This window comes from Osmerus eperlanus, chromosome 20 (genome assembly GCF_963692335.1).
Source record: "Osmerus eperlanus chromosome 20, fOsmEpe2.1, whole genome shotgun sequence".
In the NCBI taxonomy this organism is placed as follows: domain Eukaryota; kingdom Metazoa; phylum Chordata; class Actinopteri; order Osmeriformes; family Osmeridae; genus Osmerus; species Osmerus eperlanus.
In genome coordinates, this window is record NC_085037.1 from 10,715,203 (window position 1) to 10,741,681 (window position 26,479).

General features: G+C 46.7%; 5 protein-coding genes across 9 annotated transcripts; 2 read left to right on the forward strand and 3 right to left on the reverse strand.

Annotated features, from left to right (window-relative positions):
- Positions 1–190: 190 nt before the first annotated feature.
- zftraf1 (zinc finger TRAF-type containing 1) lies at positions 191–7,996 on the reverse strand. 3 transcript variants are annotated; one of them, XM_062487073.1, is made up of 7 exons: positions 7,436–7,996; positions 6,857–7,194; positions 5,473–5,567; positions 4,864–5,031; positions 3,196–3,407; positions 2,141–2,319; positions 191–1,701 (listed from the first exon to the last, which is right to left on the reverse strand). In XM_062487073.1, the coding sequence occupies exons 2-7, from the start codon at positions 7,145–7,147 to the stop codon at positions 1,489–1,491; spliced, it is 1,158 nt and encodes a 385-aa protein (XP_062343057.1). In that variant the 5' UTR covers positions 7,148–7,194; positions 7,436–7,996; the 3' UTR covers positions 191–1,488. The 3 variants fall into 3 exon arrangements, with proteins under 3 accessions (XP_062343057.1, XP_062343058.1, XP_062343055.1); XM_062487074.1 differs by having other exon boundaries at positions 4,888–5,031; positions 6,857–7,996; XM_062487071.1 differs by having other exon boundaries at positions 6,857–7,996.
- A 988-nt stretch (positions 7,997–8,984) lies between these two features.
- Positions 8,985–13,936, reverse strand: dclk3 (doublecortin-like kinase 3). Its single transcript, XM_062487149.1, has 7 exons — positions 13,536–13,936; positions 12,443–12,648; positions 12,110–12,241; positions 10,808–12,032; positions 10,300–10,428; positions 10,039–10,206; positions 8,985–9,920 (listed from the first exon to the last, which is right to left on the reverse strand). Exons 1-7 carry the CDS (start codon positions 13,597–13,599, stop codon positions 9,313–9,315), a joined length of 2,532 nt encoding a protein of 843 aa, XP_062343133.1. The 5' UTR covers positions 13,600–13,936; the 3' UTR covers positions 8,985–9,312.
- Positions 13,937–16,983: 3,047 nt separating this feature from the next.
- fabp3 (fatty acid binding protein 3, muscle and heart) lies at positions 16,984–19,710 on the forward strand. The gene is made up of 4 exons (XM_062446124.1): positions 16,984–17,205; positions 18,431–18,603; positions 19,168–19,269; positions 19,469–19,710. The coding sequence occupies exons 1-4, from the start codon at positions 17,133–17,135 to the stop codon at positions 19,517–19,519; spliced, it is 399 nt and encodes a 132-aa protein (XP_062302108.1). The 5' UTR covers positions 16,984–17,132; the 3' UTR covers positions 19,520–19,710.
- An 883-nt stretch (positions 19,711–20,593) lies between these two features.
- zcchc17 (zinc finger, CCHC domain containing 17) lies at positions 20,594–23,325 on the reverse strand. 3 transcript variants are annotated; one of them, XM_062446129.1, is made up of 7 exons: positions 23,179–23,325; positions 22,679–22,849; positions 22,398–22,498; positions 22,201–22,292; positions 22,001–22,101; positions 21,644–21,792; positions 20,594–21,392 (listed from the first exon to the last, which is right to left on the reverse strand). In XM_062446129.1, exons 2-7 carry the CDS (start codon positions 22,812–22,814, stop codon positions 21,219–21,221), a joined length of 753 nt encoding a protein of 250 aa, XP_062302113.1. In that variant the 5' UTR covers positions 22,815–22,849; positions 23,179–23,325; the 3' UTR covers positions 20,594–21,218. The 3 variants fall into 3 exon arrangements, with proteins under 3 accessions (XP_062302113.1, XP_062302111.1, XP_062302112.1); XM_062446127.1 differs by having other exon boundaries at positions 22,999–23,240; XM_062446128.1 differs by having other exon boundaries at positions 22,679–22,886; positions 22,999–23,240.
- snrnp40 (small nuclear ribonucleoprotein 40 (U5)) lies at positions 23,292–26,476 on the forward strand. The gene is made up of 10 exons (XM_062446125.1): positions 23,292–23,560; positions 23,813–23,942; positions 24,062–24,155; positions 24,578–24,743; positions 25,045–25,167; positions 25,282–25,402; positions 25,500–25,582; positions 25,704–25,765; positions 25,973–26,076; positions 26,211–26,476. The coding sequence occupies exons 1-10, from the start codon at positions 23,450–23,452 to the stop codon at positions 26,258–26,260; spliced, it is 1,044 nt and encodes a 347-aa protein (XP_062302109.1). The 5' UTR covers positions 23,292–23,449; the 3' UTR covers positions 26,261–26,476.
- Positions 26,477–26,479: the final 3 nt, after the last annotated feature.

Consider the following 26,479-nt stretch of genomic DNA (forward strand, 5'->3'; position numbering starts at 1 on the left):
CACCACACACGATAACCCCCCCCCCCCCATGCCCGACAGCTCCGTGGTCAGAGCCTCGTTTTGTGAGGTGCATCTTCCTGTTCCTGTACTGCTCTAACGCAGCACTCCCCTCGCAGGGTGTTCTCCTGCTCCGAACAGGACTGAGCGGGTTCGACAGTCGTTGTCCGCCCCGCCCAGCTCCGCCCCGCGCCCCCCCCCTCCTCCTCCTCCCCATGGGTCCAGGTTCTATGGTTCTGGATGATTCTAGGTGCAACCTGGCCCAGGACCAATGAGATATACTGTTTATATGTTTATATAGGGGTGTGTTCACTGGAGGGCCCTTGACATGCGTGCATGCACGCTCATACACACAGACGTAAACAACAACACACTCACACTCAAACCCGCCACACACTAAGAACTAAAAAAAGGTTCACAGGTACTTAAATATTTTGGGGTTAAAAAGAAAACAAATGGTATAAGTTAGCTTAAAAGGTTAAATATAACCACAACTAAAATAGAATAAAGTAATTCCTATAACATGCATGCAGGCCAGATGTCCTGTGCCCGTCAGGTGAGGGGTCAATGGGGAAATGCCACCATCTTAGTTCTGCTCTAGCCTAATCCGGGAAACAAAATGGATGCCTTTGCCAAAACAGAGTGGAAGCAGTTAACCTAGCTTGTCTGATAGTCTGGGACCAGCGTTCATCAGGGCCAGAAACACAAAACACACCCAACACTTCTCCACTACTCTATAAAACTGTTCACTGAGTGATCAACAGAGTTCAGGAATAATGGACCACAAAGCTTTCACATTCTGATCTTTGGAACACACACACGCATGCCCGCACAAACACACACACATACTTCCTCTTCTGCACACAGTTTGAGGGATCCAGACCATTCACTTCAATAGTCATCCTCCAAACTCTCGGAATTGACACCATCGTTCGACACACACACACACACACAGCTTTGGTTGGTCTGTGCTACCATTGGCTGTGGGAATCAGGGGTGACATGTCAGATAGACTGAGCTCTGAAAATCTCCACAACACCCAGCGACTAGCAACCACCCCTCATTCACCCCCCCCCCCCCCCCCCCGCCTCCATCTCTGTCGTGCCAACACTTGACAGAATTGCAGGATTCTTCAGCAAGGGAGGTAAATATCATTCAATGGTGTGTGTGTGTGTACGATGTCTGGTAATGTGTGTGAAAGAAAGTGTGTATGTGGAAAGAGGTATCAGTGGTTCAGTGGTGTCTTTCTAATCTCCTTCTGCACTCTCTCCCTCTTCTCCCCTCGTCATCTCTTTCTTTATCACCACTCCTGCTTGGCCTATCAGATGCTGCAGCCGGCAGTTAACAGCACAGGACCCACAACTGCAAGATCATAACTGCTCAAACGATGCACCCCTCCACTCCACCTCCACCCAATACTCAATCTCTCCCGTCTCCCCCCTCCTCCTCCACCTCCTTCACCTCCTCCCACCTCCTATCCTCCCCTCCATCCTATTTCTGGATCTGGAAGATGAAGAGGCGCAGGTTGATGTTTTTGGCAGCCAGCAGTTTGTTGCACTCCACCGAGTCGGAGATGGGCAGGGGGACGTACTCCGTCTCGTTGGTGTCATTGCTGAAGGCGTGATGGTGGATGACGGGCTTGATCCGGACGTCGTCGTACGGCCCCTTCAACAGCAGGAAGGAACACTCCAGAGCAGAGTTCACCTGAGCCGCACGAACACAACACAGAGAAGTGGACATCAAAATAAATCAACGAGGAACTTGCATTTAGTAATTTAGCAGACGCTCTTATCCAGAGCGCCTTGCAGTAAGTACAGGGACATTCCCCACGAGGCAAGTAGGGTGAAGTGCCTTGCCCAAGGACACAACTTCATTGTGCACGGCCGGGAGTCGAACCGGCAACCTTCTGATTAATATCCCGATTCCCTAACCGCTCAGCCATCTGACCCCTTCTTTTACTTTGCGTGGTGATGAGATGCTGAACACATTTCCCACAGAGGCGTAGCGCGGTTCTCATTCAAAGCACGTGTATCGATAGGTAATGTTTCTATGGCAGTGTTCAACCTGTAACCTGTGACTAGAGCGTGTGTTGTTGTGGTGTGAGGACAAGTCGCTGGGGCTTGCGTCTGAGCGCGCGCGTCACCTTGCTCTTGAGGATGAGCTGGAAGGAGAGGGTGCGCTTGCAGGACAGGTTGGGGTTGCGTTCGGAGTCGTTGACGCGGGCCTTCAGCACCCAGGTCTGGTTGAGGACCGTGAAGCGTGGGGTCTCGTAGTACAGACGGGTGATGAAGTCATCTGTACGATATGGCCTGAACTGGACCTCTACATGGAGACATGGGGAGGCAGAGGGGGGGGGGGGGGGTTATAGAACGTGAAATATACGTACATGTGCATGTTAGAAATCACCGTCACCTATTGAAAAGGCTATAAAAGTTAATTGTGTTGTGTCCGTTTTGCAGTGTGTGTGTTGGTGTGTATTGCAGTGTGTGTGTTGGTGTGTTTTGCAGGGTGTGTGTTGGTGTGTTCTGCAGTGTGCGTGTTGGTGTGTTCTGCAGTGTGCGTGTTGGTGTGTTCTGCAGTGTGCGTGTTGGTGTGTTCTGCAGTGTGCGTGTTGGTGTGTTCTGCAGTGTGCGTGTTGGTGTGTTCTGCAGTGTGCGTGTTGGTGTGTTCTGCAGTGTGTGTGTTGGTGTGTTCTGCAGTGTGTGTGTTGGTGTGTTCTGCAGTGTGTGTGTTGGTGTGTTCTGCAGTGTGTGTGTTGGTGTGTTCTGCAGTGTGTGTGTTGGTGTGTTCTGCAGTGTGTGTGTTGGTGTGTTCTGCAGTGTGCGTGTTGGTGTGTTCTGCAGTGTGCGTGTTGGTGTGTTCTGCAGTGTGCGTGTTGGTGTGTTCTGCAGTGTGCGTGTTGGTGTGTTCTGCAGTGTGTGTGTTGGTGTGTTCTGCAGTGTGTGTGTTGGTGTGTTCTGCAGTGTGTGTGTTGGTGTGTTCTGCAGTGTGTGTGTTGGTGTGTTCTGCAGTGTGTGTGTTGGTGTGTTCTGCAGTGTGTGTGTTGGTGTGTTCTGCAGTGTGTGTGTTGGTGTGTTCTGCAGTGTGTGTGTTGGTGTGTTCTGCAGTGTGCGTGTTGGTGTGTTCTGCAGTGTGCGTGTTGGTGTGTTCTGCAGTGTGTGTGTTGGTGTGTTCTGCAGTGTGTGTGTTGGTGTCTACCTGTAAAGCCGATCTTCTCATAGCAGAGCAGGCTGAAGATGCTGTTGTAGAGCTGGAGCTCTCTGCGGTGGTTCTGGTCCATCTCTCCCAGGATGCCCATCAGCTCGCTGCCTGTCTTGGTCGGGTGGCAGCACTCGCCCTCGTGAGCCGGCAGCTCGTGGAACGGCCCCTGCCACGGGCAGCCAATTCGCTTGTACTTGCACTGCGTCACCCTGGCAACGACACCGGCAGTGTGGGATTAGGCATTTGAACTGATTTTTCGCGAATTCATCTGCATCTATATACTGAATCTCCGATGACAGGTTTGTCGTATTCAGATTAACTGTAATCTGAGTGGGAAGTGATGAGTAACAATAAACATTTACGATTATCGAGCACAAGAATCTTGTTGAATGGAATCTTTTTACTTATTCTCACAAGCTCAATAAGTGAAAACCTAGGATCAGTAATAAACAAGGGCTTGTCATGGCAACAGTTGCATGGGTACATGGTGGTTACTAGCCTAAATCGCTAGCATTTCCAATGACACTGTCATACTGCTTAGGCAAATTACAAAGGGTCTTTGCCCTTCCTGCTTGTTCCACACGTGTGCACGTGCACGCGCGTGCCCGTGTGCACGTGCACACCACTGCGTGGATCCAGTTTGCTTGGTAATTAGATCAGCCGTTTTTTCCCCTGGCAACAGGATGTCACATGTTCACACCACACTGCTTCAAAAACATCACCGTGTGATATTTTAGCGACGACACACAGGATCTTTCGCAGTCTACTTTACAGGCAATCGAGTATGACTACTGTTATTAGACATGCACAATGGGGCTAGACTAAGTGTGTATTTGCACATAGAAAATATCACTTAAAATGTTTTGTCATTTTCTAGTACTAATGTGTGGTCGGAGATAATATTCAAAAAAATCCCCTTTCATGTTTATCATAAGTTTAGGAAAATACAGTAACTTTTCCTTGACTAAAGCTTTCAGGCAACAGTTTACACACCTGATTCAAATTAATGGTCGTTATCAAGCTCTAAATTAGGTTGGACCATCTAAAACATACAGGACAGTAGGCCCTGAGGACCAGGGTTGAAGACCACTGCTTTAAACTACAGCAACCCAGCATGCAAGTGTCCATTAGACCAGTGGTTCTCAAACCTGTCCTCAAGTACCACCTGTCCTGCACGTTTTAGATGTTTCCCTGCTCCAACACACCTGATTCAAATAAATGGTTGTTAACAGGCTTCTGCATAACTCGATAACAACCCATTCATTTGAATCAGGTGTGTTGGAGCAGGGAAACATCTAAAACAGGGGTGTTCAATCCTGGTCATCGAGAGCCCGGGTCCTGCATGTTTTAGATGTTTCCCTGCTCCAGCACACCTGATTCAAATGAATGGGTCATTATCTAGGTATGCGGAAGCCTGCTAACGACCATTCATTTGAATCAGGTGTGCTGGAGCAGGGAAACATCTAAAACATGCAGGACAGGGGCTCTCGAGGACTAGGATTGAACACCCCTAATCTAAAACATACAGGACAGGTGGTACTTGAGGACAGGTTTGAGAACCACTGCATTAGACGATGCTACAGGTCAGAGTGTGTGCATGTGCGTGCGTGTGTGCGGATGGACGCACGCCTGTGTGAACGTGAGAGTGCCTGTGAGCGTACGTACGTGCGCATGAGCGAGTATGTGTACCTGTCTTGACACTCCTCCTTCTGGTGCCTCTCCATGCTGGAGCGGGGGAACTGTTTTAGACAGAAGGTGCAGTCTGTAGGCAGCTCGCTCACCGCCTTCTCCACAGCCAGGTTCCTACAGCACAGGCTCTTACTGATCTCACACCTGGAGAGAGACCAATCAACCAAGCTTAGACACACACAGTTTAGAGACTAGAGCAACACAAGCCCTTTCCTCGTGACCTGAGACTAGACAGACTAAAATACATTTCCATGCCCCTACTTTATCATAACAAGATTTATCTTAAGACTCACCTTTACATAGTCAGTATGTATTTAATCTCACATGTAGCACGGGAAATTATTTTTCTTAGAATGAAACACAATATGTTATATGGTCTTCCTGTACTTTGTGAGGTCAGATCACAATTCGGAAGCCTTTTAGATTTTAACAACAACTTGGTACAATAGAATACCCTATTGTTTCGTATTACTACTATCCTTCAATTTCCATGCTGTCATGAATCATCATTTCCCAGAAGGAGAATATAACCTAGATTCGCCCTGTAAAGCCACATTAATAAGCACTATTCAGTCCTGAATGTACCTGCAGTTGGGACAAGTGGCCTGCTCCTCCTTCAGACGGGAGTCAGCCAGTAGGTGGATGAAGCATCCAGCGCACATCAGGTGTCCGTTGGTGCACTGTGGTGGGAGACGAGTGATCGTTACAACTAGTCAGTGGTTAGGAATGAGCTAGCTACTTTAAAATCGAGATGTTATTGTTCCACTTTCCAGTCATTGAGATGTTGTGGTTGCACTGTATTCAAGTCATTGAGATGTTGATTGTATGTCTTTTTTTTTGTTCACTGTGCCTGGAAGCTGAGATGTAGTTACTTAGTGATGTGGTCAGGAATTATGTACCGTTCCTTGATTCTGACCACCAAAATACTGTCGAACACCGAGCATGTCTGGTCCGTGATATACTGCTGTATTTTATTTAATTGTGCTGCCTTCGGGTCACATGACCCAAAGGTTCACAACGAACCATCGTTGTGTTTACCCAATTTTACCCAATACAAAAACAAATAAATAGCATTTTCTTTTAACCTTCGCAATGTGGGGGGTCTGAGACAGCCCGACAGTTAAATTCCTCACTTTGTTTTTGTATGCAGTAAATTTGTCGCAATACAACGGTGGGTCACAATGACTGATGGGTCAGAATGACCCGAAGATAACACAAGGGTTAACCACTATTTGTAGATAGCTTTGGATAATAGTGCTTTCTAAAATGAATCAAATATGTTTTATCTATGTTAATAATATATGTTATGTATATAGTTTGGGTAGCTGCCATTCAGAGCTGGATCACTTTTCAATCCAACTGATATTGTCTAGGCTTTTGGGTCACTGGGGGGGGGGGGGGGGGGGGGGGCGGCACCAGGGTAAAGGTCAACTGGCCTCCCCTCTTGTGTGTTTGGGAAGCAGGGAAATGGGTAATGCATTACGGTTTGGATTGGTTTGTTTCACCTTGCACTCTGGTTGGGACTTGGGACTTCTGTGCTGACTGAGGGCTATTTGAGGTAATCTTTCTTTCAACATCATAATGGCACACACATCTACGTCTCTCTCTGTCTCACACACACACATAGGTGTGAGGCATGTTCGTGATTCCATTCAGCACAGATTAGGTGTCATGTCTGGGCTTGCCTAAGGCAGGGGAGCCAGCCTCAGTGGCCTGCATCTTGGAAACATTAACACTTTTGGGGGAAACAAAATGTAGACCTAGGCCTTGATTGAGCCTATGTTGAATAGCTAGCCTCCTGTTATAGCCACTGCTATAACTAGTGCATTGCTAACCAAGAGAAGGCAACTAACTGGGGCGACTCTGATCACCTATTGATCAGCTAGCTATACCGTTTTGCCGAGTTGTAATGTTTGTTTGAATATGGTGACGGGTGAAACAGGTGGCGTGATTGTGTGACCATGTTTACCTGATATACAGATGCCTTGGGGAGATCAAGGCACACGGTGCAACACAGTACGGAGTAAAGTCTTTCCTCTAGCTTCCCAGACTCTCCCTCGGGCAGTCTCATTCGCTTCTTGGGTGGTTCATCCTGATCAGACTCTGTCCCCTCTCTCCGGATCGCGACCTCCTCTTGCATCGCCATACCCCCAGCGACTGCTTCCAGCGCTGCCCCCACGGCCCCAACCCCCAGTCCGGCCGAGGAGGAGCCAGGAGCGGCCGCAACGCCTACCTCTCCACGCTCTTCCAGTGAGGACATAGTGGTGATTGTCTGGCGTTAGCCGAAATGTACCTGTCGCGACCAGACTGAGGCCGAAATTATAGCTGACAGTTAATGTTAGCTTTCAACCAGTCTAGGCTAAGTAGCTAGTCCAACGGTCAGCTACCTAGCAAGCTAACTAGCCTAGCTAATAACAAGCAGTTAGGCAGTGGGGCCAAAGGCTAGCACGCTAGGTCAAACTTGCAATTATTCTTTAGCAACAATGAACATGACGAATTCATTAAACATAAAACTGTTGTTGGTGTGTCCAAAAACATATACATTTACCTCTAAATGCAGTTGATTCTACCACCTTTACCGAACAGTAAAGCAAGCTTACTAGCCGTAGCTATCTCGAAAAAACACTTTACAGTCCTGCCCAGAACAAAACAACCGAGGCGCGTCACTCAGCTGTTGTTGTACTGTCGAAGCCGTTATTTGCAGTGACAGAGCATATGCTGCCGTTTACCACTGACCCGGTTCGGCAGCTCTGCTATCGTTTTTTTCCTGGTACCAGCTGACTGTCCACGGGACCACCGGAAAGTGTCAGTGATTTGAAGCAGCAGAAATGTATATATTTCGCTTAGGAGCAGTCTCTGTGACTACACAGCCATCTTTGTTATTTTTTTGTTCCTGTTCGTCGCCTCCTCTCCCCGACTTCACTTTTGTACAGTCCTGCGACTTCCAATCAATTTCAGTATTACTTAGCCAGGGTCATGGACACGGCAAATCCGAAACTCTGTTACTTGATAAACTGACAATATTCTGCCCGCAATTGTAATGGCTTCTTTGCCAGGCTCTCTCTGCTGGCAGGATTGGCTATCAGTAGAATGTTTTGTTGTATCAGATGACTCTTGGGGTATTTAAAGAGTTATGCAGAGCGCATGCGTAGTGGTTTTCTGCGGGTCAGCGTGGCAGGACTTGAAAGGTGACCAAAACCCAATATGCGACAAAATGTTACACGTCACCTATAGGGGCGTCATCTGCCAAGCAATACTGTCCAACATGACAGGACATATCCTGGGCAACTGTATTGACACCCTGTTCAATTATGTTTTTTGATTCCTGCTAAAGTCGTAGTTTTTTTTATTCCCTCCGTTTATTCCCTAGATTTTATATTCAAACCGTAACGATAGATGAAGATAGTTGTCATTCTTATGAATATTAGTCAACTGCAAATCATGGTTTTGTAATCTAGTTATAACAGCATTATAATTGAATTTAAAGTAGTTTCGGTTTTAATCATGAATCTGTTTTGGGCTAGCTTTCATGGACTTGGAGTTGCAGACAATACAGGTTCTGTGTGGCATGTATGTGGGAGGTGACCAGTACAAGTCAAACAGGCATATCCAGCTTATAGCAAAACATTCTGGAGGACTCAGGTGGTACTGGTGGGGGTTTGAAGTTTCGGGTGGGTGGGACAATGTAGAAGTTCACCTTGACCACATGGCTTTTTTCCATAATCCTCTGGGTTATGGCTACTCAGTACACTGTGTGTGTGTGTATGTGTGTGAAGGGGCAGCATGTCCTAGTGTCAGCTGTCTGTGATCAGGAGGCACAGGGCCCAAGTGTCTCCTATTGGCCAGAAAGATGTTCCTTATTTGGTGCGCGTGGAATGGCCTGAGACCAGGACCTCGTCGAGTTTCACAACAGACTGTACTGAAACTCCTTCTTAGAACGTCTTCCAATACTACCACGTGTTTTGTTACAATGACATAACGGTAAAACAGCAGGTAAGACATTAGTTATTGTTGTGGTTGGACCCGCAAAGGACAACAGTGGATCATGTGCATAATATACACACTCTCAGGAAAAGTGTAAAGCATAACAACTATTTATTCCTACTAAATATATGTGATTCCCTACTAACTACTGAACACTTAATGTATACGAAAATATCCAAGGTCACAGTAGTACACAGTGTACTAACGAGTAGTAAAGAATATATAAAAGACCATTTTACAACAACACAGACACACCGACTGATAACAAACCTTCAATTTCGATACTTATGAGTTAAAAGCTGTGCCTAGAAACTGTTCCCACACGATGAAATCACATGAGTATGGGTTTTTTAAACATTGTGAGTACAGTCATTTAATCAAACACAAGATGAGTTCATCAGCGAGAGAGCAGCAAAGACAATGAGAACCAATTTGACTTAATTAGTCTGATGTGGGGTTGATGAAGGAGTTGGGCGGGGATGTGTGGGTGGGGTTGCTTGGGGGCTGGCCTGGATTGGATTGGTATTGTCTGGGAGACTGGGGTCGGGATGCGGCTTGGGGTTTGGAAAGATTGTTGGGGGGAGTGGCTGCTTCAGTGTTTGGAGGCTGTGTGTGAGAGTTTGGAGAGGGTTCTGCATGAGGAGTGTTGGTGAGGGGCAGTTGGTTTTGAGTGTTGGGTTCTTTTTGCGTGGGGTTGGGGTTGAAGGGGCTGTGCAGGTCTGTGTTGGAGTTGGATTGAGGCGATGCAGACGCGGGTGGGGTTGTCTTGACCGAGGTTCCTGTCGAAGGTTGGTGGGGTTGATATCGATCTGTACTCATCGCTTCCTGTCTACGTTGACCTTTTCGGGTCTCTGCTCGTTTCGGCTGATCTGCCAGAGTCTGTAGTAGTGTCTGTCGGTCTGTGGTGGTCTGCGGTGTGTTTGGGAGTGCTTCCTTCTCCCCGCTGGCTGTGGCAGTGTACAGGACCCAAGGATGCTGCAGAATCTCATCTGCTGTTAGTCTCTCTACTGGATCCACCTGTAGCAGAGCTCGGACCAAGCTTCGAGCACCTACACAAACACAAACACACACACACACAAACATTAACTTCAACATGTTAACCCACCAACTAATGTCAAAAACTATGAATACATGAAGTGTGTGTGTGTGTGTTTGTGGTTGTCTCACCATCTGAGATGGGGTCCCAGTACGGGGACAGGAAGTGGAGCTCTCCTTGTTTGATCAGCTGGAACAGTTTTTCCTGGTCTCTGTCGCGACTCCGGAATGGAGGGAACCCACAGAGAAGGATGTAGAAGACTACACCCAGAGCCCAGACATCCACCGTGAGGCCATAACCTGGAGCGAGGGAAGAAGGAAGAGGGAAATAGACTGCCGAATAGTGATGGTGAGGCCTCAAAACAATTATACAGTACTGTTAGGAGTAATCACCTGTCTCAGAGAGTATTTCTGGGGCCACATAAGTGGGTGTTCCACAAACGGTGAAGATGGGTTCTGTGACAACCATGGCCAGACCAAAGTCCCCCAACTTCAGCCTATGGCTTCCACCACCCTTACCCTCTACCTGAGGGAGGAAGGTTATGGAGGGAGGCCAGAGAAAAACGGCAAGTTCACCCATTAACCCTCGTGCTGCCTTCGGGTCACATGACCCAAAGGTTCATAATGAACCATCGTTGTGTTTACCCAATTTTACCCAATACAAAAACAAATTAAAATAATTTTCTTTTAACCTTTGCAATGTGGGGGGTCTGAGACAGCCTAGCTGTTAAAAGAAAATGCTTCACTTTGTCTTTGTATTCAGTAAATCTGTCGCAATACGACGGTGGGTCACAATGACTGATGGGTCAGAATGACCCGAAGATAACACAAGGGTTAAGTTGTCTCATTACAAAATGGTAAATAAGACTGTATATTCTTTAACTTGTTCAAATGTAAAGACTCACCAATAGGTTTTCTGGTTTGAGGTCTCTGTGTACAATTCTCTTGCTGTGTATGTATCTCAGGGCCTCGCTCATGTCAGACACCATCATTCTGGCCTCTCCTTCCGTAAACTTCCCCCTTTCTGCGATGGCATCAAACAGATCACCCCCCGGCACCAGCTCCATAATCAGGTAGGAGTGTGTGTGTGTGTGGTGGTGTGTGAGCAGTCGTACCACACGGGGGTTGGACAGGCTACCCAGCAGGCTCAGTTCATTCTGCATCATGTGCTCTCGTCCAATTAGCTTTGACCGTTCCACTATCTTCACGGCCAAGGTTTCTCCGTTGTCACGGCGACAGCACTCACGCACGATGGCAAAGTTCCCGTCTCCGACCACCCGTCCAATGTCGTAGCAACGCTCAATGTCAGCCAGGGTCACATCACTTCCGTCAGATGGAAGGTCAAAGATCACAGTTGGCTTATTAACTTCCTCTTTGTTTGAGGAGAAGAGTTCCAATACGCCAAATGATTTCTCAGCAACTTTATTGATTGGTCGAGGGTGAGAACAGTTGCCAGTTCTCCTTGCTTCCTGTTCCTTTGCTATGTGTCCTCTTTGCTTCCTGCTCACGGGAGGAAGTGAGATCCTCCCTGCTCTGTGATTGGTCTGCTCCTGATTTCCATCTCCTTCTCCTCTGCAATTCCCACAGAGGGCAGGAAAGGAAATGTCTGTCTCCTCTCGTAGCCCCTCATCCTGGGTGAAGGGACCAATCACAGAGAGGGGTGTCTTTCTGGCCCTCTCTCTAACCCGGACTTTCTGCAGGTGGTTGGGGGGGTGAACGGGGTGTCGGTTAGAGGGTGTGTGGTGAAGAGGATACTTCTGTGTGTCGGGATTCTGTTTGGCCTGCCTGTGGCTGTCTGTGAGTGGAAGTTCCTGGGTGAGTCTCTGTCTATTGCGAAGTGTCCTAACGTGAGCATCAGCATCGACGTGCGTCTGGTGCTTGTGTTGTGCGTGGGTGTCAAAGCTGTCCGTGCCCTCGCTGTACCCACTGTCAGCCTTCGACGCTTTGTCTTTGTCAGGCTTCGGGACAAGCCTCTTCACCCAGGCCCGGAGCGCCTCGCTGCGGTAATGAGAATGCTCCGGAAACAGCTCTTCCAGAGCTTCCTCCACGCTCCGCAGATCCGGACGAGCCTTTCCAAAAGCCAGGAACGCCACCTCGCCACGGAAGAAATCGCACACACCCTTCACCTGAGGCAAGAGGTTGAGAGGAGAGTGAGACAGAGATCACCCGCTCATATCTTACCGTGTGTGTGTGTCCTCCTCACCTCTCGCGCATGGGGTGTGTAAAGGCGTGTGACTCTAGCTCTGTGCCAGCGAGGAAAGCCCAAGGCCTCTGAAAGGTCCAATAGGAGCTGTTCATAAGAGACCACACCCCTGCGATTTAGCAGTACCGTTACCTGAAAGCAGAGAACGAGGTATTAGAAATTTCACTCATTGTGATAACCGTCAGATGGTTCAGAATTCAGGTCTATAAGGACTGTGCGGAAATACATTCCCCCCCAAAATGTTATATTTGTTGGTGATCACACTTATACGTTGAGGATGTGGAGTAGAGTACTTGTATCGGAACGGTGTGGATGAGTGGACGAGATAAGCACCTTCCTGAGCACACTCTGACCACAAGGTCGCACCACAGTGATTAAACGTGGCCGTTCAGCGCTTTGCTCTGCATGGCGCGTGTGGAACAGAGGGAAGGGAGGGGCGACCTGGGTCCTTAATCCTGCACCCGCAAGTTTGGGAAGGGGCAGGGGGGGCCAAGGATGGGAGACACCCTCAATACGTTTAGTCAGGGAAACGGGGGGTTCTGAAAAAAGGGGAAAAAGAGGTTGAAATCCAATCAACGTCTATTCAACAACATATTGCTATAGGTTCAGTTGGTCAGCATTTTCTTAGATCACAATTGACTCCTAGGTAACATGAAACTCTGTTCCATGGTGTGTGTATGTGTGTGTGTCCTAAGGAAGCGTGAATAATTCAGTCAGTAGAGCTGGCTGCTTGAGGAATCTCAAATGGCCCCTGCACTCCAAGGGATAGAAAAGACTCAAATCTGATCAGCCGGATTTGTTTACACACACACTCACACACACTCACACACACAAAAACAAAAACAAAAGGGTATTCTGGTTCAGGCTCTGCTGGAGCTGCATGTTTAATGAAGCATTTGAGTCAGAGACTGCGTTGAAGATGAGAATTTTTCACTTTCACACACAAAGTATCTTTCGACCTTCCATACACGCCACCTCGTCTGAGATACAGGTCTCAGACACAGATTTGTATAAACACAAGACACTCTTTGCAATAGGGTACAGACCACCATGGCCTCTTTAACAAGACACCCACCCTAGGGGGTCTGGAAGGGCAATGGAATTCAAACGGTTTCTCCAGTCTATACCGCTGTTTTTATTCTCAAAGAAACAAAACTTAATGTCCCATAAACGCCTACTAAAAAAAGTGTTTGGCCATAGTGAGCATTGGGGAGCATAGTGATAATCGGTCTTTCACGCACTGAAAACAACCTACAGAAAAGTAACCCCATTTGTAAACTCTTAATATTCGTGAAAGTTACCTTTTCACATGATGAAGAAAAATGGGCTTGAGCAGTAACTACCAATACTGTGGTATTTATGTGACTACACACAACTGTGACATGGCTAAAGTTCTTCGACTAAACATTTTCACAAATAAACTTACCTGCCGTCCTCCACCTCGTCCCAGCAGCGTCACATCCGAACCGCGCTCTCCCAGCGGGCATCATAGCCTACCTGTTCTCCTGACCAGAAGGCTTTCCTTTGACCACTCCAGTGAAAGTTGTTGTCATCACTCGGACAATTATTCGGGTACTTAAGAGGTTGACTGTTACAGGATGCGGGCGCCGTGCTGACCAGTCAGGGATATTGGCTTCATTGGGTTGCTATGGGTGCGCGTATAGGAGGAGTCGAGCAGTGCAACTGCAACAAAGTCGTGAAAGTTATAGGGGCAAGTAGGACAACTGAAACCGCTGCCTGTGTCGTGGATATGTCGTTGCGTAAGAACCCTTCCTCCCAAGCCATATCAGTAGTTTTACCAGTTGGCTCATTAGGTAGGCTACTGGTAGAATGAGACACGGATCGAAATCCGTCAGCATATTGGCACATTTTGTGAAGCGCTACCGGAGCCTCAGCGCAAGTGTGCGTGCAGGTGACCACTAGCCATTAATGGCTGTCTGCAGTGGAGTTCTAACGTTCTATCATCACTCAGCTTCAATGACACTGAATTTCAAATGTCAAGAACGTGGAATTGAATTATTACCGTTTCAAACTCAATTCTATATATTTTTGGTGACATTCAAGGCCAATAAATAACAAGATAACCAAGATAACAGATCATACAAAGGTCAAGCATAACCTAAAGAGATATCGTTGGTAATCCGATGAGAGAATGAGACTGTTTTTTTCTTTCAACATTTTCCTACTTTCCTCTTTCTCTGTCGCATTGGGCCGTCCACGCACCCTGACACTGGTCCATTCACAGACAGAGTCCATCTAATTTCTTTGTGCTGCTCACCCCATGGGTCTGTTTCCATGGATACTGCTAACATTGGATCCCTGGCAACAAGTCTCATTCCGGATACCCATCCTGGATCTGTTCCCCTGACAAAGGATGTGTGTGTATCTGTGTGTGCATGTGCATCTAGGTGTCCGTGTTTGTGTCTGGCGGGGCCACCACAAACAGGGACAAAAATATTAGCCCTGAGAGCTTAATTTAGGAGACCAAGTCTCTACTAATGATGAACCCTACCCTCTTCTCCATGTTCTTGAGGTGATTGGTGCCCTTGTGTGATATTTTAGGAGGCTTTTGCTTGGGAACAATTGAAAGCAATCGAGGGTCCCGACTGGTTGCTCCTGGTGTGCATCCTAATGAGTTTGAGTTGGCTGACAATCTTTATGACCACCAGGGGGCAGACGAATCCAGTGTAATCTTCCTTCTGTGTGAAAAAATAACTATTCGGCACTAGGGATCTGTTGATACATTTGGCCTAGGGCGCCAGATGTGCTAGTACCGGTACTGTTGCCAGCATTCCCTCATTTGAGGTCACAATATATATTTCCATTTTCAGTTCAAATGTCTCCATCTTTAGTCATACCTGTACCTGTAATCTTACTGCGAGAGAGAGAGAGAGAGAGAGAGAGAGAGAGAGAGAGAGAGAGAGAGAGAGAGAGAGAGAGAGAGACACACACTTGTGTGTGTCTGTGATTATGTGTTTGTCTGATCCTTGCATTGAGGTGCAATGGCAGCTGCCTACGTATCTCAGATGTCTCATCTGTAATTCAGATCATGTTGAAATCTTGTGACTGACTGCAACAGTCAACCATGCCTTAATGTTAGGGGGGTCAGGGTCGGGGAGGACAGATGAAAGGACGATTTCGTGTAAAAAGAAAAACATGGGGAGAGTGTGTGTGTGGAACTGGGGGAGGGGAAGGGGGAGGGGGGTGGGGCACTACGAGAGCAAAGGTCAGAGTTGTTCCTAATGGGAGAATGTCCAGATGTCTCTCTAACACAACCCCCAAAAAAAGCCAGAGAGATGAGTTAGACACTTGTTTTCCCTCCCAACTCTGATGGCCTTCACTCTCAGGTTTGTTGCTCAAGCTGTGAGGCTTTCATAACATTCCACTCTTCTTGAGTTCAACCCCACAGACATGCAGGCAGGTCAGGGTAAACAGTGGTGTGTGTCTAGGCCAAACACTGGTTCTGAAGGCAGGCCCACAGGTAAGGGCAGCCATCTGAACCATAACTCTGCAGGAAAGAAAAGCCCAGGACAGAGTGGCAATGACAATTTGTCATGTTTTTGGTATTGTATGCTCTAAATCAAGTGTGTGTGAGAGCGAAAGAGAGAGAGAGGTTTTGCTTGTACATCCATTGGTGTGTTTGTTTTTAGATTTAAAGTGAAGGACTGGTGTGGTAAGTTAGCTTTTTGGGGACTGCCTCAACATGATTTTTGGACACAGGTGGTCCCCTCTGAGACTGTCATGACTGTGAGTTATGATTACATGCTGATCCCGCTGTTCTCTATGACAGTATATCATCTTGTTCACTTCCTACCTTGGGATAGCATTCGGATCATTTGGACAATTTCTTTATGTCATTCTCATCTCATGTAATTCACTTGCCTGTCTGTTAATTTCCCCAAATGCAGTTTTACTTCCTTTCTCTCTCTGACCACCTGTTTGTGTCTAAGGCTTGAAACATGCATGTTGCATACCAGTTTTGAAACACGCATGTGTCGGTTTAGACACAGATCATTCACGGAAAGTAAGTCTGGTGAAGAATGTGATGCAACTGTGCATGTGTGTCTGAGAGAGAGAGAGAGAGAGAGAGAGGGAGAGAGAGAGAGGGAGAGAGGGAGAGAGGGAGAGAGGGAGAAAGAGAGAGAGAGAGAGAGAGAGAGAGGGGGAGAGAGAGAGATTTTCAACTTTGGGATTGCTTCACAAGAGACAAGCTGGGGTATTTCTCAACTCAAACAGACTGTTAACAGTCATTAAAACGGTTCGTTATGGATATTATGTGGTCAGGCTTGGTAATATTACACCGTGACTGGGAGCATGGGTTTGGTATGAGGACACCAAGGCCAGGGTAATGTCTGGTAACGGACAGTGCCCAGATAAATATTCACACACACTAACATTCACTTTTACTCATCACAGCGCCCTTTCTGTCCTTCAGGGCAAGATTAAAGAGGTACTGAAAGTCAAACGAGAACGTGACACAGATGGAAGGAGAGACAGAAGAGAACATGGGAGAGAACACTTCCATGACGCTACTTAAAACCACTCAGTCTACCCCCTCCCTGGCCCTCTTCCCTTCCCATCCACCCTACCCCACCCATTCTCTTTCTTTTTCGGGCTTTCCATCCCTCTTTCTGAAGGGCCAGCTTGTTCATCTGCTTCCTCCCCCATACCCCTCTCCTTTCTTTAGAATTTCTATTCTTCCCCATTTTCAACGCCTTGCTACCCTCCTGCCCCTCCCGTCTGTCTCTCTCCCCATCTTGGACTGTCTGTCTTTGTCTCCCCTTTCCCCCCTCCCCCAGTCTCTCTCCCCCCTCCTCCCTCGTCTCTGCACAGGCTGATGACATCATGAACAGCCGGTATAAAACTAGCCAGTAGGATTGAAGCAGTAGTGCTGCTGACTCTCTCCCTCTCTCGCTCTCTCTCTCAGTCTTATTTGCTCCAGCCAGCATTCTGTCGCTCTCTTGCTTTCTCTCTTTTTCTCTTTTGCACTGTTGCGTCCTCATTCCAGCACACTACGGCAGAAATGGCTGAGGCATTTGTTGGCACATGGAACCTCAAGGAGACCAAGAATTTTGATGAATACATGAAGGCACTGGGTAGGCATGTGTGTGCTGTTGCTTTTGTGTGTGTGTGTGATTGTGTGTGTCGTGGAAGGGGGGGGGGGGAGAGTGGAGTGTGTGGTTTAACTGTAAAGGATGGGGTGTGTCTACTGATGCATGTGCGCACATGTACCCCAGAGAGTGAGCAGCCGTGGGCAGTTAAGAGGTGTGTGACTTGGGCTTTGCTTTTTGTGCAGTTGTAATGCAGGCCACGGTAAAGTGTGGGACTGTGGGGAACATTTTAAGATAAGCAGATGAATGAATTAAGAAAAAGGGAAATAAGCGTGGACCGCAGTGTGTCTCAGGAGGGTGTGGGGGAGGGAGAAACCATGTGCATACCCTGAATTAATGGTGGGGTCCATTTCTGAGCACACACTTAGGCTTGTGGAGAAGACAGCTGGAAGCTAGCTATTTACAACCACTCACCAGCATGCCCACTACGAGAGGTTTAAATATTAACACTATTTGGGAGAGTAATGTTCTTTTAACTTGTGTCAATAGTTCTCTTGAATTTTAAAGTGGGGGGGGGGCGGGGGGGGGGGGGGGTCTGGGTAAGGGCTCTCTCCTTGCTGACCTCAGTGGGGATATTAGCATCGACCTGTCTGCTCTTATCACCATAGAAAGGACCCCTGACCCTTGTTCCTACTCTTCCATCTCTCAGCCAATGACTGCACAAACACACACACACACACAGGGGCTGTTGCCATATTGATTGAGTGAGCGTGGCACTTTCAGCCTCAGGAAATTAACTAGACTGCGACAGAAAAGAGCAAAACAGTTACCAGTCGAAAAGGGAGTTGGCTGCTTCTGTCCAACTATAACCAATCACTGTCCATTTATTTATTTCACTCGTACTGACTCACTCTCTCATGTAATCACAGAAACAAAGATGCTGTAAGCTGAACTCAAACATACAAGCAAACATGGAGCCAGGTCAATATGACTATCTAATGTTTGTGGAACAGGCTAGGACGCAGATGAATTGAAGATAAGACAGATTTTGCTGAAGGGATGAAAAGCAAAGTTGATTACTTCAACGGAACAAATCAATAAGCGGCGATGAGTTGACATTTCACAGAAGTGCATGGGTTCGGACCAACGCCCCTCAGTGTCCCCCATGCGAGCTGACTGCACGTACAGCACGTCCCGTGTCAAGACAGCATTTCCACCCCTAGACACAAAGCGACCAATGATGCCAACCAATGACGCTTCTCTCCTGCAGGAGTGGGGTTCGCCACACGCCAGGTTGGCGGCATGACCAAGCCCACCACGGTCATCGAAGTCGTGGGAGATGTCGTCACACTGAAAACCCAGAGCACCTTTAAGAACACCGAGATCAGCTTCAAGATGGGCGAGGAGTTTGACGAGACGACCGCAGACGACAGGAAGGTTAAGGTGCGGTTAAGGGGTCAGGGGTCAGAGGGTTGGAAAGTCAGGGGTTAGATATGGGTTGCTACTGGTGACTCTGCATCTATCCCCAGTTGAGTAGTTAAACGATGGGATGGAAAAAAATATTGCCTGCTTTCAGAATAATTAGTTGTAGGTGGATAATGTGTAGCGACGTTTTGTGACCTTTTGTGGTCATGATTAGTTGAGACAAAATCTAAGTGCATATACAAAATGTCGAAAGCCCTAAATTCATGCAATCTAAATTAGGAGGGGTTGGAAGGGTGAGCATTCGACAGGGTGAGGAGAGGTGAGAGGTTAAAGTTCACGATTGATTTATTGTCGACAGCTTGATGAGAAGGCAGCATTGTGCTACTGGGATTGAAAAGAGTAATGGGGAGAGGGAGTTGGAGAAACCACAGTTTTAACAATGACTTACTGTTGGAACGGAAGGCAGGATTCTACCAACCCTGTTTGACAAATGTATGTGGTGTATTTCTTTCCCACAAACCCCGATTATTCTATACTTATCTATATGATGTGTGTAAAACCCTTTTCTCTCCCTCTCTGCAGTCTCTTATAACTCTAGATGGTGGTAAGATGGTGCATGTGCAGAAATGGGACGGTAAAGAGACAACTCTGGTACGAGAAGTCAGTGGAAACGCCCTCACGCTGGTCAGTACTGAGACTGTGGGAAAGTGAGAGTGCATGTGTGTGTTGAAGGAGAAAATATAACAGTATATATATTGACTTTTGATGTTTTGCACAGCATGACAATGAGTCATTGTATATTGTATATTCAGTGTGTGCATGTAGTGTGTGGGTGTGCCAGTGTTAGTATTGCTAACCATCCCTTTCTTTCTTCTCTGCACAGACTCTGACGCTGGGGGACGTTGTTTGCACACGTTCCTATGAGAAGGCGTAAACGTCCAAACCTCCATCCTAAACAAGCCAAAACCAAACCCTGGAACCCCCCGTGGCCACTCCCCACACCGCCGAACCCTCATAACCTTTAACCTCTGTCGTGATATCTGGCCTCCCTGTTGTCCTGTTCATCCCTGTGTTGTGCCTCTCCTCAAAATGAAACACTGAATAAAAATCTTTTTTTTTCTCACATGCTCTCCCGTGAAACAGTTTTGTCAATTATTGGAAGAATTGGATTTTATTGGAAGAATTGGATTCTGCTCCAAAATCTGTTATAAAATAATTGGTGACAGACTAAGGCTTCTCGCCAGGATTGGCATGTAAATCAAAATGTCTGGGTAGTTGGCAGACATTTTGTATTGCAACATCAAACACTGTGCTTCTAAAAAGCACACATCACTTCTTTCAGAGATCAAAGGAACTTCCACTCACGTTTATTCTGTGTGTCTGATCGGTTTTCTGCATACCTTGCAAATCTCTGTAGTTGTAGGTGTGTGTGTGCAGATGTGTGTTTTACAGAACCAGTATGTTGAGTTTGAGGTTAATTGTTGAGCCAAAACTGCACTCACTGTTTCTGTCTCAACTGGATAGCGTCAGAGTAATTATAGCTTTATTGGCAGCTCCAGCCATGTGTGTGTGTGGATGGTGTGCTCGTTTTAACTAGGTGAGGGGAAACATTTTGTCAGAGCATGTACTTCAGTCAGTACCGTATGTGGATGAGTGAGTTCTAAATCCAGAGCATTCCATCCCCATGTAGATTGGTGTCATGTGCTACAGATGGCCTGCCAAACTGGCCACTGGGTGAAAGGCTCTCCAGGGGTCACTCCAACTGTACCTTCAATGACTTTAATGACCTTAACATAAATCTACACTCTTATCACCAACCTCCACACACTCACCGCAACACACACCCAACACAACCACCTCACACTGTGTCGTAGCTGTGGAATTAGCTCCTTAATCCTGATTCAATAGGAAAACATACAGCTAAAGGCTACAGGACTGTAACAACACCAAGTAACCTGAGAATACCCGTGTTGTAGTTCACAATGATTAAAACATGACATGAAGCCAATTTGTTCGAATTTTGCATGGCCATCAGGCAGAGTTGTATCGTTTATGCATTCATGGGAAGAAAACAAAACAACGTTTTGACACGTTTGTCAAGAATAACAGGTGACACAAGAAGATAAAGCAATACAGAGACACTGAAAACATTATTACCACACAATAAAAAGCTGGTTAACTCAGAAACTGAGTCTAGAACCTGTTACATACTTCCTGTGTGTTTGCTTTTGGTTGTTATGAAACAATGGGTTAGACCAGACTTGTTTCACTATCATTTAAGCAATTGGATAGGTGTAAACAATATATAGGACCTCACATTAAGCTTGAGGATCTGCCATCTGCCATATTGCTTACTCCTATCAAGTTACTTAACATCAAGCAGCGCATGGAGGGAGTCTGGGTGAGGGTTATCTTAGGACTAACAGTGACTATGCTCGGGTTCATGCTTCTTCTACTTCTTAAGAAGTCCTAGATAATCTTAAAAAAAACACAAATAAAATGGGGACACCGCAATAAAACACGTCTATCATCTACATTTAAAGCCAGTTCTCTTTCTATGCGTCTGTGTGTTATCTGTGTATGAGTTAACCGTGTGTGATCGCAGTGTACAGTGTGTGCCTGTGATCCTCGTCTCAGCTGTGCTTGTGCGATTTGTGTTTCTTGTGCTTCTTCTTCTTTCTCTCCTCTTTGTCTTGGTCATGGCGCCCTCTCTTGGTCTGGCTCGGCCTCTGCGCTCCGTCGCCGCTGCTGCTGTCGCTCTCGGACTCTTTCCTCTCCCTCTTCCTCTTCTTCTTCACTTTCTTCTCCTGGAGGACGGGCGGAGGACAAACGGCGACACGGCATGTCAGACTCGATCCTAAAAAACTGCGTGACTGAGTTACGGAGTCGTGCCCTCTTTTGTGTTTAGTTGGTTTCTGTGGCGACAGTGTCAGTGTGTCTGCGTCATTGTCTGTAAAGGCTGCCACCACACACACACACGACAAATACCTCACAACCCAGCGAGACTAAGGGCAGAGGACAGGAAGAGCGTAGGCACAAGGTGTCACTGGTACTTTACCTTCTTTTTCTTTTTTTTCTTCTGAGAGTCTTGCTGTGGTACGAGGTTTGGGGGAGGCTGCTGCTGTTGTTGCTCTACCTCGTCGCCCTCTTCAGGCAACAAAGAGTACTGCAACCCAGGAGTTGAGAAACAGTCCTTGGCAAAGTGGCCTGTAAAAAGAAAGGTATGGGAAAAGCACGTATTTAGACAACATGGTTATTTGCAGCCATAGCTGACAGACTTGGTATGCATGAGAGCAATCATCAGGGCTTTGGTTGAAGTCACAAGTCAACCATGTATAACTATCAGAACCATGTCTGGACTGAACGGGTCTCCTGGACGTACAGAGCAGCTATTACAATAATGGTGTGCTTGTACCTTTGCAGCCACAGTTCTTGCAGGTGGTGTTAAAAACAGCCTCCAGTGTGATTCTCTGTCCAGTGTGATCTCTGAACATTCTGCGTCTCCGCTCATCCTGCCTGGAAACGTCAACAGACATGAGACCAACGCACGCACGCACGCACACACACACACACACACACACACACACACACAGTAACATCCACTAATAGACATACTCAGCGTTGACATTATTGGGGTCTTGGTCCCGTCCTGTTCCCTGATTCACAGCTTTCATTGAGAAGGAGAGTTTTACTTTGTCATCTCTGACCTGAGGAGAGTCAAAAAGAAAAATAGTTATGTTGTGTTATGAATGCATCCTTATTGATGATAACATTATTAGTGAATCGTGAATGTATATATGTGAGTGTGTTACCTCTTTCCCAATGACTTTGATCCACACCTGTTCCCCCACATCTACAATCTCTGAGGCATTTTCTACTCGACATGCAGACATTTCACTGACATGCACCAAACCTGAGGGAGAAAGACTTAGAATTCTTATATGTTTACTGTATGCACCGGCCCACCAAAGAAAATTCCTTGTCCTGTAAACTACTATTAAACTGTTTACTGATTCTGATTTCTGAGAGTGAGAGAAATACATTTTTGTATTGAACTGCTTCCAGTGTATTCAGTCTGGTACTGGCTCCTTACCCTGCTTCTGGTATCCTGGGAGCTTGACGAAGGCTCCATAGGTTTGTACAGAAACCACCTCGCCCTTGAAGATACCATACATGGTTGGTAGGCCGTCCAGACCACCAGGCTCTTCGGCTTCTTCAAATTCTGCCATGCTAGTCTTAGCCCTTGTGGGGAGATTGTCCCACTCTTCAGAGACAAGACGTGAGATAAAGCGAGACGTCAACTGAAAATAGTTTTAACTTTCAGGATTTGGGGAGAATGAAAGACAAGCAACAACTTAAAGTTAAGTAAACATGACCTAAAGTAAAGCAATATTTAGATAGCTAATGATTTACCTTTACTATGTTGGCTAATGTCTAGCTTTTTGATTGCTGAACGAACGTTGCCGCTTCAGCTAGATGTAGTAAATAACTATCCCAACCAAGATGTACACGTTGGCTATATCGCCATTTTTGGGTTTGCACAGATTTCAACAGTCTTTTACAGAAACGCATTGGGAGTACAATGAAACTCACATGTTTACAAATAAGAAACGTTTGTCGCAAACGTTTGCTGTAGTAGGGCAGTTGTTAGATTTCTTCCGGTGCGTTCTCCACAGTAGCCAATCACAGTGATCAGCCAGACGAAACACCAATCAAATACGTAACTCCGGACGGAAGTACTAACCCTATTCTTCGTATATTTTTGTTGAGAGCAGAGATCTGACGAGAAGCTCATTCATTTCAGCACGTATTACTCTGACTCTGACAAATTTAAGGTCGAACCCTTAGCCTTTGATTATTAACTATGATTGAACCTAAGAAGAGACCAGGTGATATGGCTTTGGTCCCCACCGAAGTCAAGCGGCCCCGGACTGAGCTGGTTGCTGCGGCGCAATCCCAGCAACTCGTGGCGATGGTAAGAGATTCGCCAGAAAGTTCATTTGTGCAACCAGCAGGCTAACTTGTTATTATACAGTGCTTGCTTCCCGTATGTCCTTTGTATGGATTTAGCAGGTACCTTCTGTGCTTAATGAACAAAGTCTAGATTATCGACTGTTCAAACATTATAGTTACTCAAAGCAGTTCCGCTTGAAGCGGCCTAGCTATGGCTGGTTGGCTAGTTCAAACACAGCCGTCTCAATCTTGTGGGTGTGTGAATGTTCCCTAGGGTCCGCCAAGGAGCTCCAGTTTGCAGGCTCCTATTATGCTAATGTGTGGTCATGAAGGAGAGGTCTACTGCTGCAAGTTTCACCCCAATGGTGCTACTCTCGCATCTTCAGGATATGACAGGCTCATATGTGAGTATAAACACGTATTGGCACATAGTCATCTACCTAGGAAAACCTGAACCCAAGGGTTTAATTCAGTGCTAACCCTTTAGTAACCTCTTAAACTCTATCCTCTGCCTCTCTTGCAGTGATGTGGAACGTGTATGGAGACTGTGATAACTTCGCCACTCTGAAAGGACACACTGGAGCTGTGATGGAGTTGCATTATAACACAGATGGAAGGTAAGTTGCACACATTGTATTGTCTAACTCTTTCACCGTTTCTATCAGGAGGCGCATGAGGGATTCTATCGAATGTGTGTGATCTAAACTTGTGTGTGTGTGCAAAATGACGCTGTGTCCTTGGGCAAGGCACTTCACCCTACTTGCCTCGGGGGAATGTCCCTGTACTTACTGTAAGTCGCTCTGGATAAGAGTCTGCTAAATGACTAAATGTGTGTGTGTGTGAGTCAGATGGCTGAGCAGTTAGGGAATCGGGCTATTAATCAGAAGGTTGCCGGTTCGATTCTCGGCCGTGCAAAATGACGCTGTGTCCTTGGGCAAGGCACTTCACCCTACTTGCCTCGGGGGAATGTCCCTGTACTTACTGTAAGTCGCTCTGGATAAGAGTCTGCTAAATGACTAAATGTGTGTGTGTGTGTTAGTATGCTCTTCTCCGCTAGCACAGACAAGACGGTAGGTGTGTGGGACAGTGAGACGGGTGAGAGGATCAAGCGTCTGAAAGGCCACACCTCCTTCGTTAACTCCTGCTATCCCGCCCGCCGCGGCCCTCAGCTCGTATGCACCGGCAGCGACGACGGCACCGTCAAGGTAACCATGGTGTCTGGAAACCCATCTTAGCTCCTAGAGGGCATTCACTATCAAAATGTATTTGTATAGCCCTTTTTACATGCAAGCATGTCACAGAAGGCTTCACATACGCCCATAGAACTGCCCCTCAACCAACCTAAACCCTCAAGGAAGACAAGGAAAAACTCCCAGAAAAACTCACTAGAGGAGAAAAAAATGGAAGAAACCTTGGGAGGAGCAATTAAGTGAGGGATCCCCTTCTTCACTATCAGGTTGTTTTAATTAGTTTTGTTTATTTGTATGCTTTTGTTGTTGCGTTTAGCTGTGGGATATTCGTAAGAAGGGAGCTGTCCACACGTTCCAGAACACCTATCAGGTACTGGCAGTCACCTTCAATGACACCAGCGATCAGATCCTGTCTGGAGGAATCGACAATGACATCAAGGTACCCCAGCCACCCTAGTAAGAGTGCTAATGTCTCACAGCCAATGAGTGTAGTCACTGTTTGCATCTGTATTCATTGTTCTACCTCTGCTGGGGACTCGATGTACGTGTGTAGGTATGGGACCTGAGGCAGAACAAACTGATCTACAGCATGCATGGCCATGGGGACTCCCTGACAGGGCTCAGTCTGAGCTCAGAGGGGTCCTACCTGCTCTCCAACTCTATGGACAACACAGGTGTGTTAGTGTGTAGACTTCCCTACATTGCATTGGTCGGGTTGGTATATATCTCCATGGGAACATATCTTGAGCCTGTGTTTATCTTCGCTCCTAGTGCGTATTTGGGATGTCCGTCCCTTTGCTCCTAAGGAGAGGTGTGTGAAGATCTTCCAGGGGAATATTCACAACTTTGAGAAGGTGATAAGCCCTGCCGACCCCCCCACCCCCCCGCCTCACCGTGGCTAGTATTGCCATCATAATATTATTATAACAACATATAGGTCATAATGGTCTTCATGGCTTAATTTATTTTTATTAGAACCTGCTGAGGTGCTCCTGGTCTAATGACGGCAGTAAGATTGCTGCAGGCTCGGCTGACAGGTGAGAACACATTTACACACACACACACACACTTACATTTAGACATTAAGTCATTTAGCAGAAGCTCGTATCCAGAGCGACTTACAGTAAAGTACAGGGACATTCCCACTTCCGTTCATATTAGGCACTTATTCATCTTAAACTGAGCAGGCCTGTTTTAAACAAGTTAGCTGTGAGGTTTAGCATTGTTGTTTTGTGTGTGTGCAGATTTGTGTACGTGTGGGACACCACCTCCCGGAGGATCCTGTATAAGCTGCCAGGTCACGCTGGGTCTGTCAATGAGGTGGCTTTTCACCCTGAGGAGCCTATAGGTAGGATGAGGGGAACACTCACATTGTCTTATTCTTCTGCTTTATTGATTTTCCTCCATTTTTACCCTTCCTCTCTTAATCACACGTGTTCCACTTTTTCTTTAGTTACTGACGTATGTTCTGTCTCCCAACAGTCCTCTCTGGATCAAGTGACAAACGGCTCTACATGGGGGAGATTCAGTAGGAGGGATGTGTGTGAATGTGCAAGTGTGTGTGTGTGTTTGTCCATCTGTAGGGAGGATTCTGGTGTTTACCCATTTTATGTGCTTCTGGGTAAACAATCTGTTCTTTTATATGCTTTAGTTGATTCTGAGAAACCTCAGGAACGCGTGTGTGAGTTTATGATGTCACAACAACAAATACCTTTTTTTTTTATTTCTCCTAATAAACTGCATAAAAACAA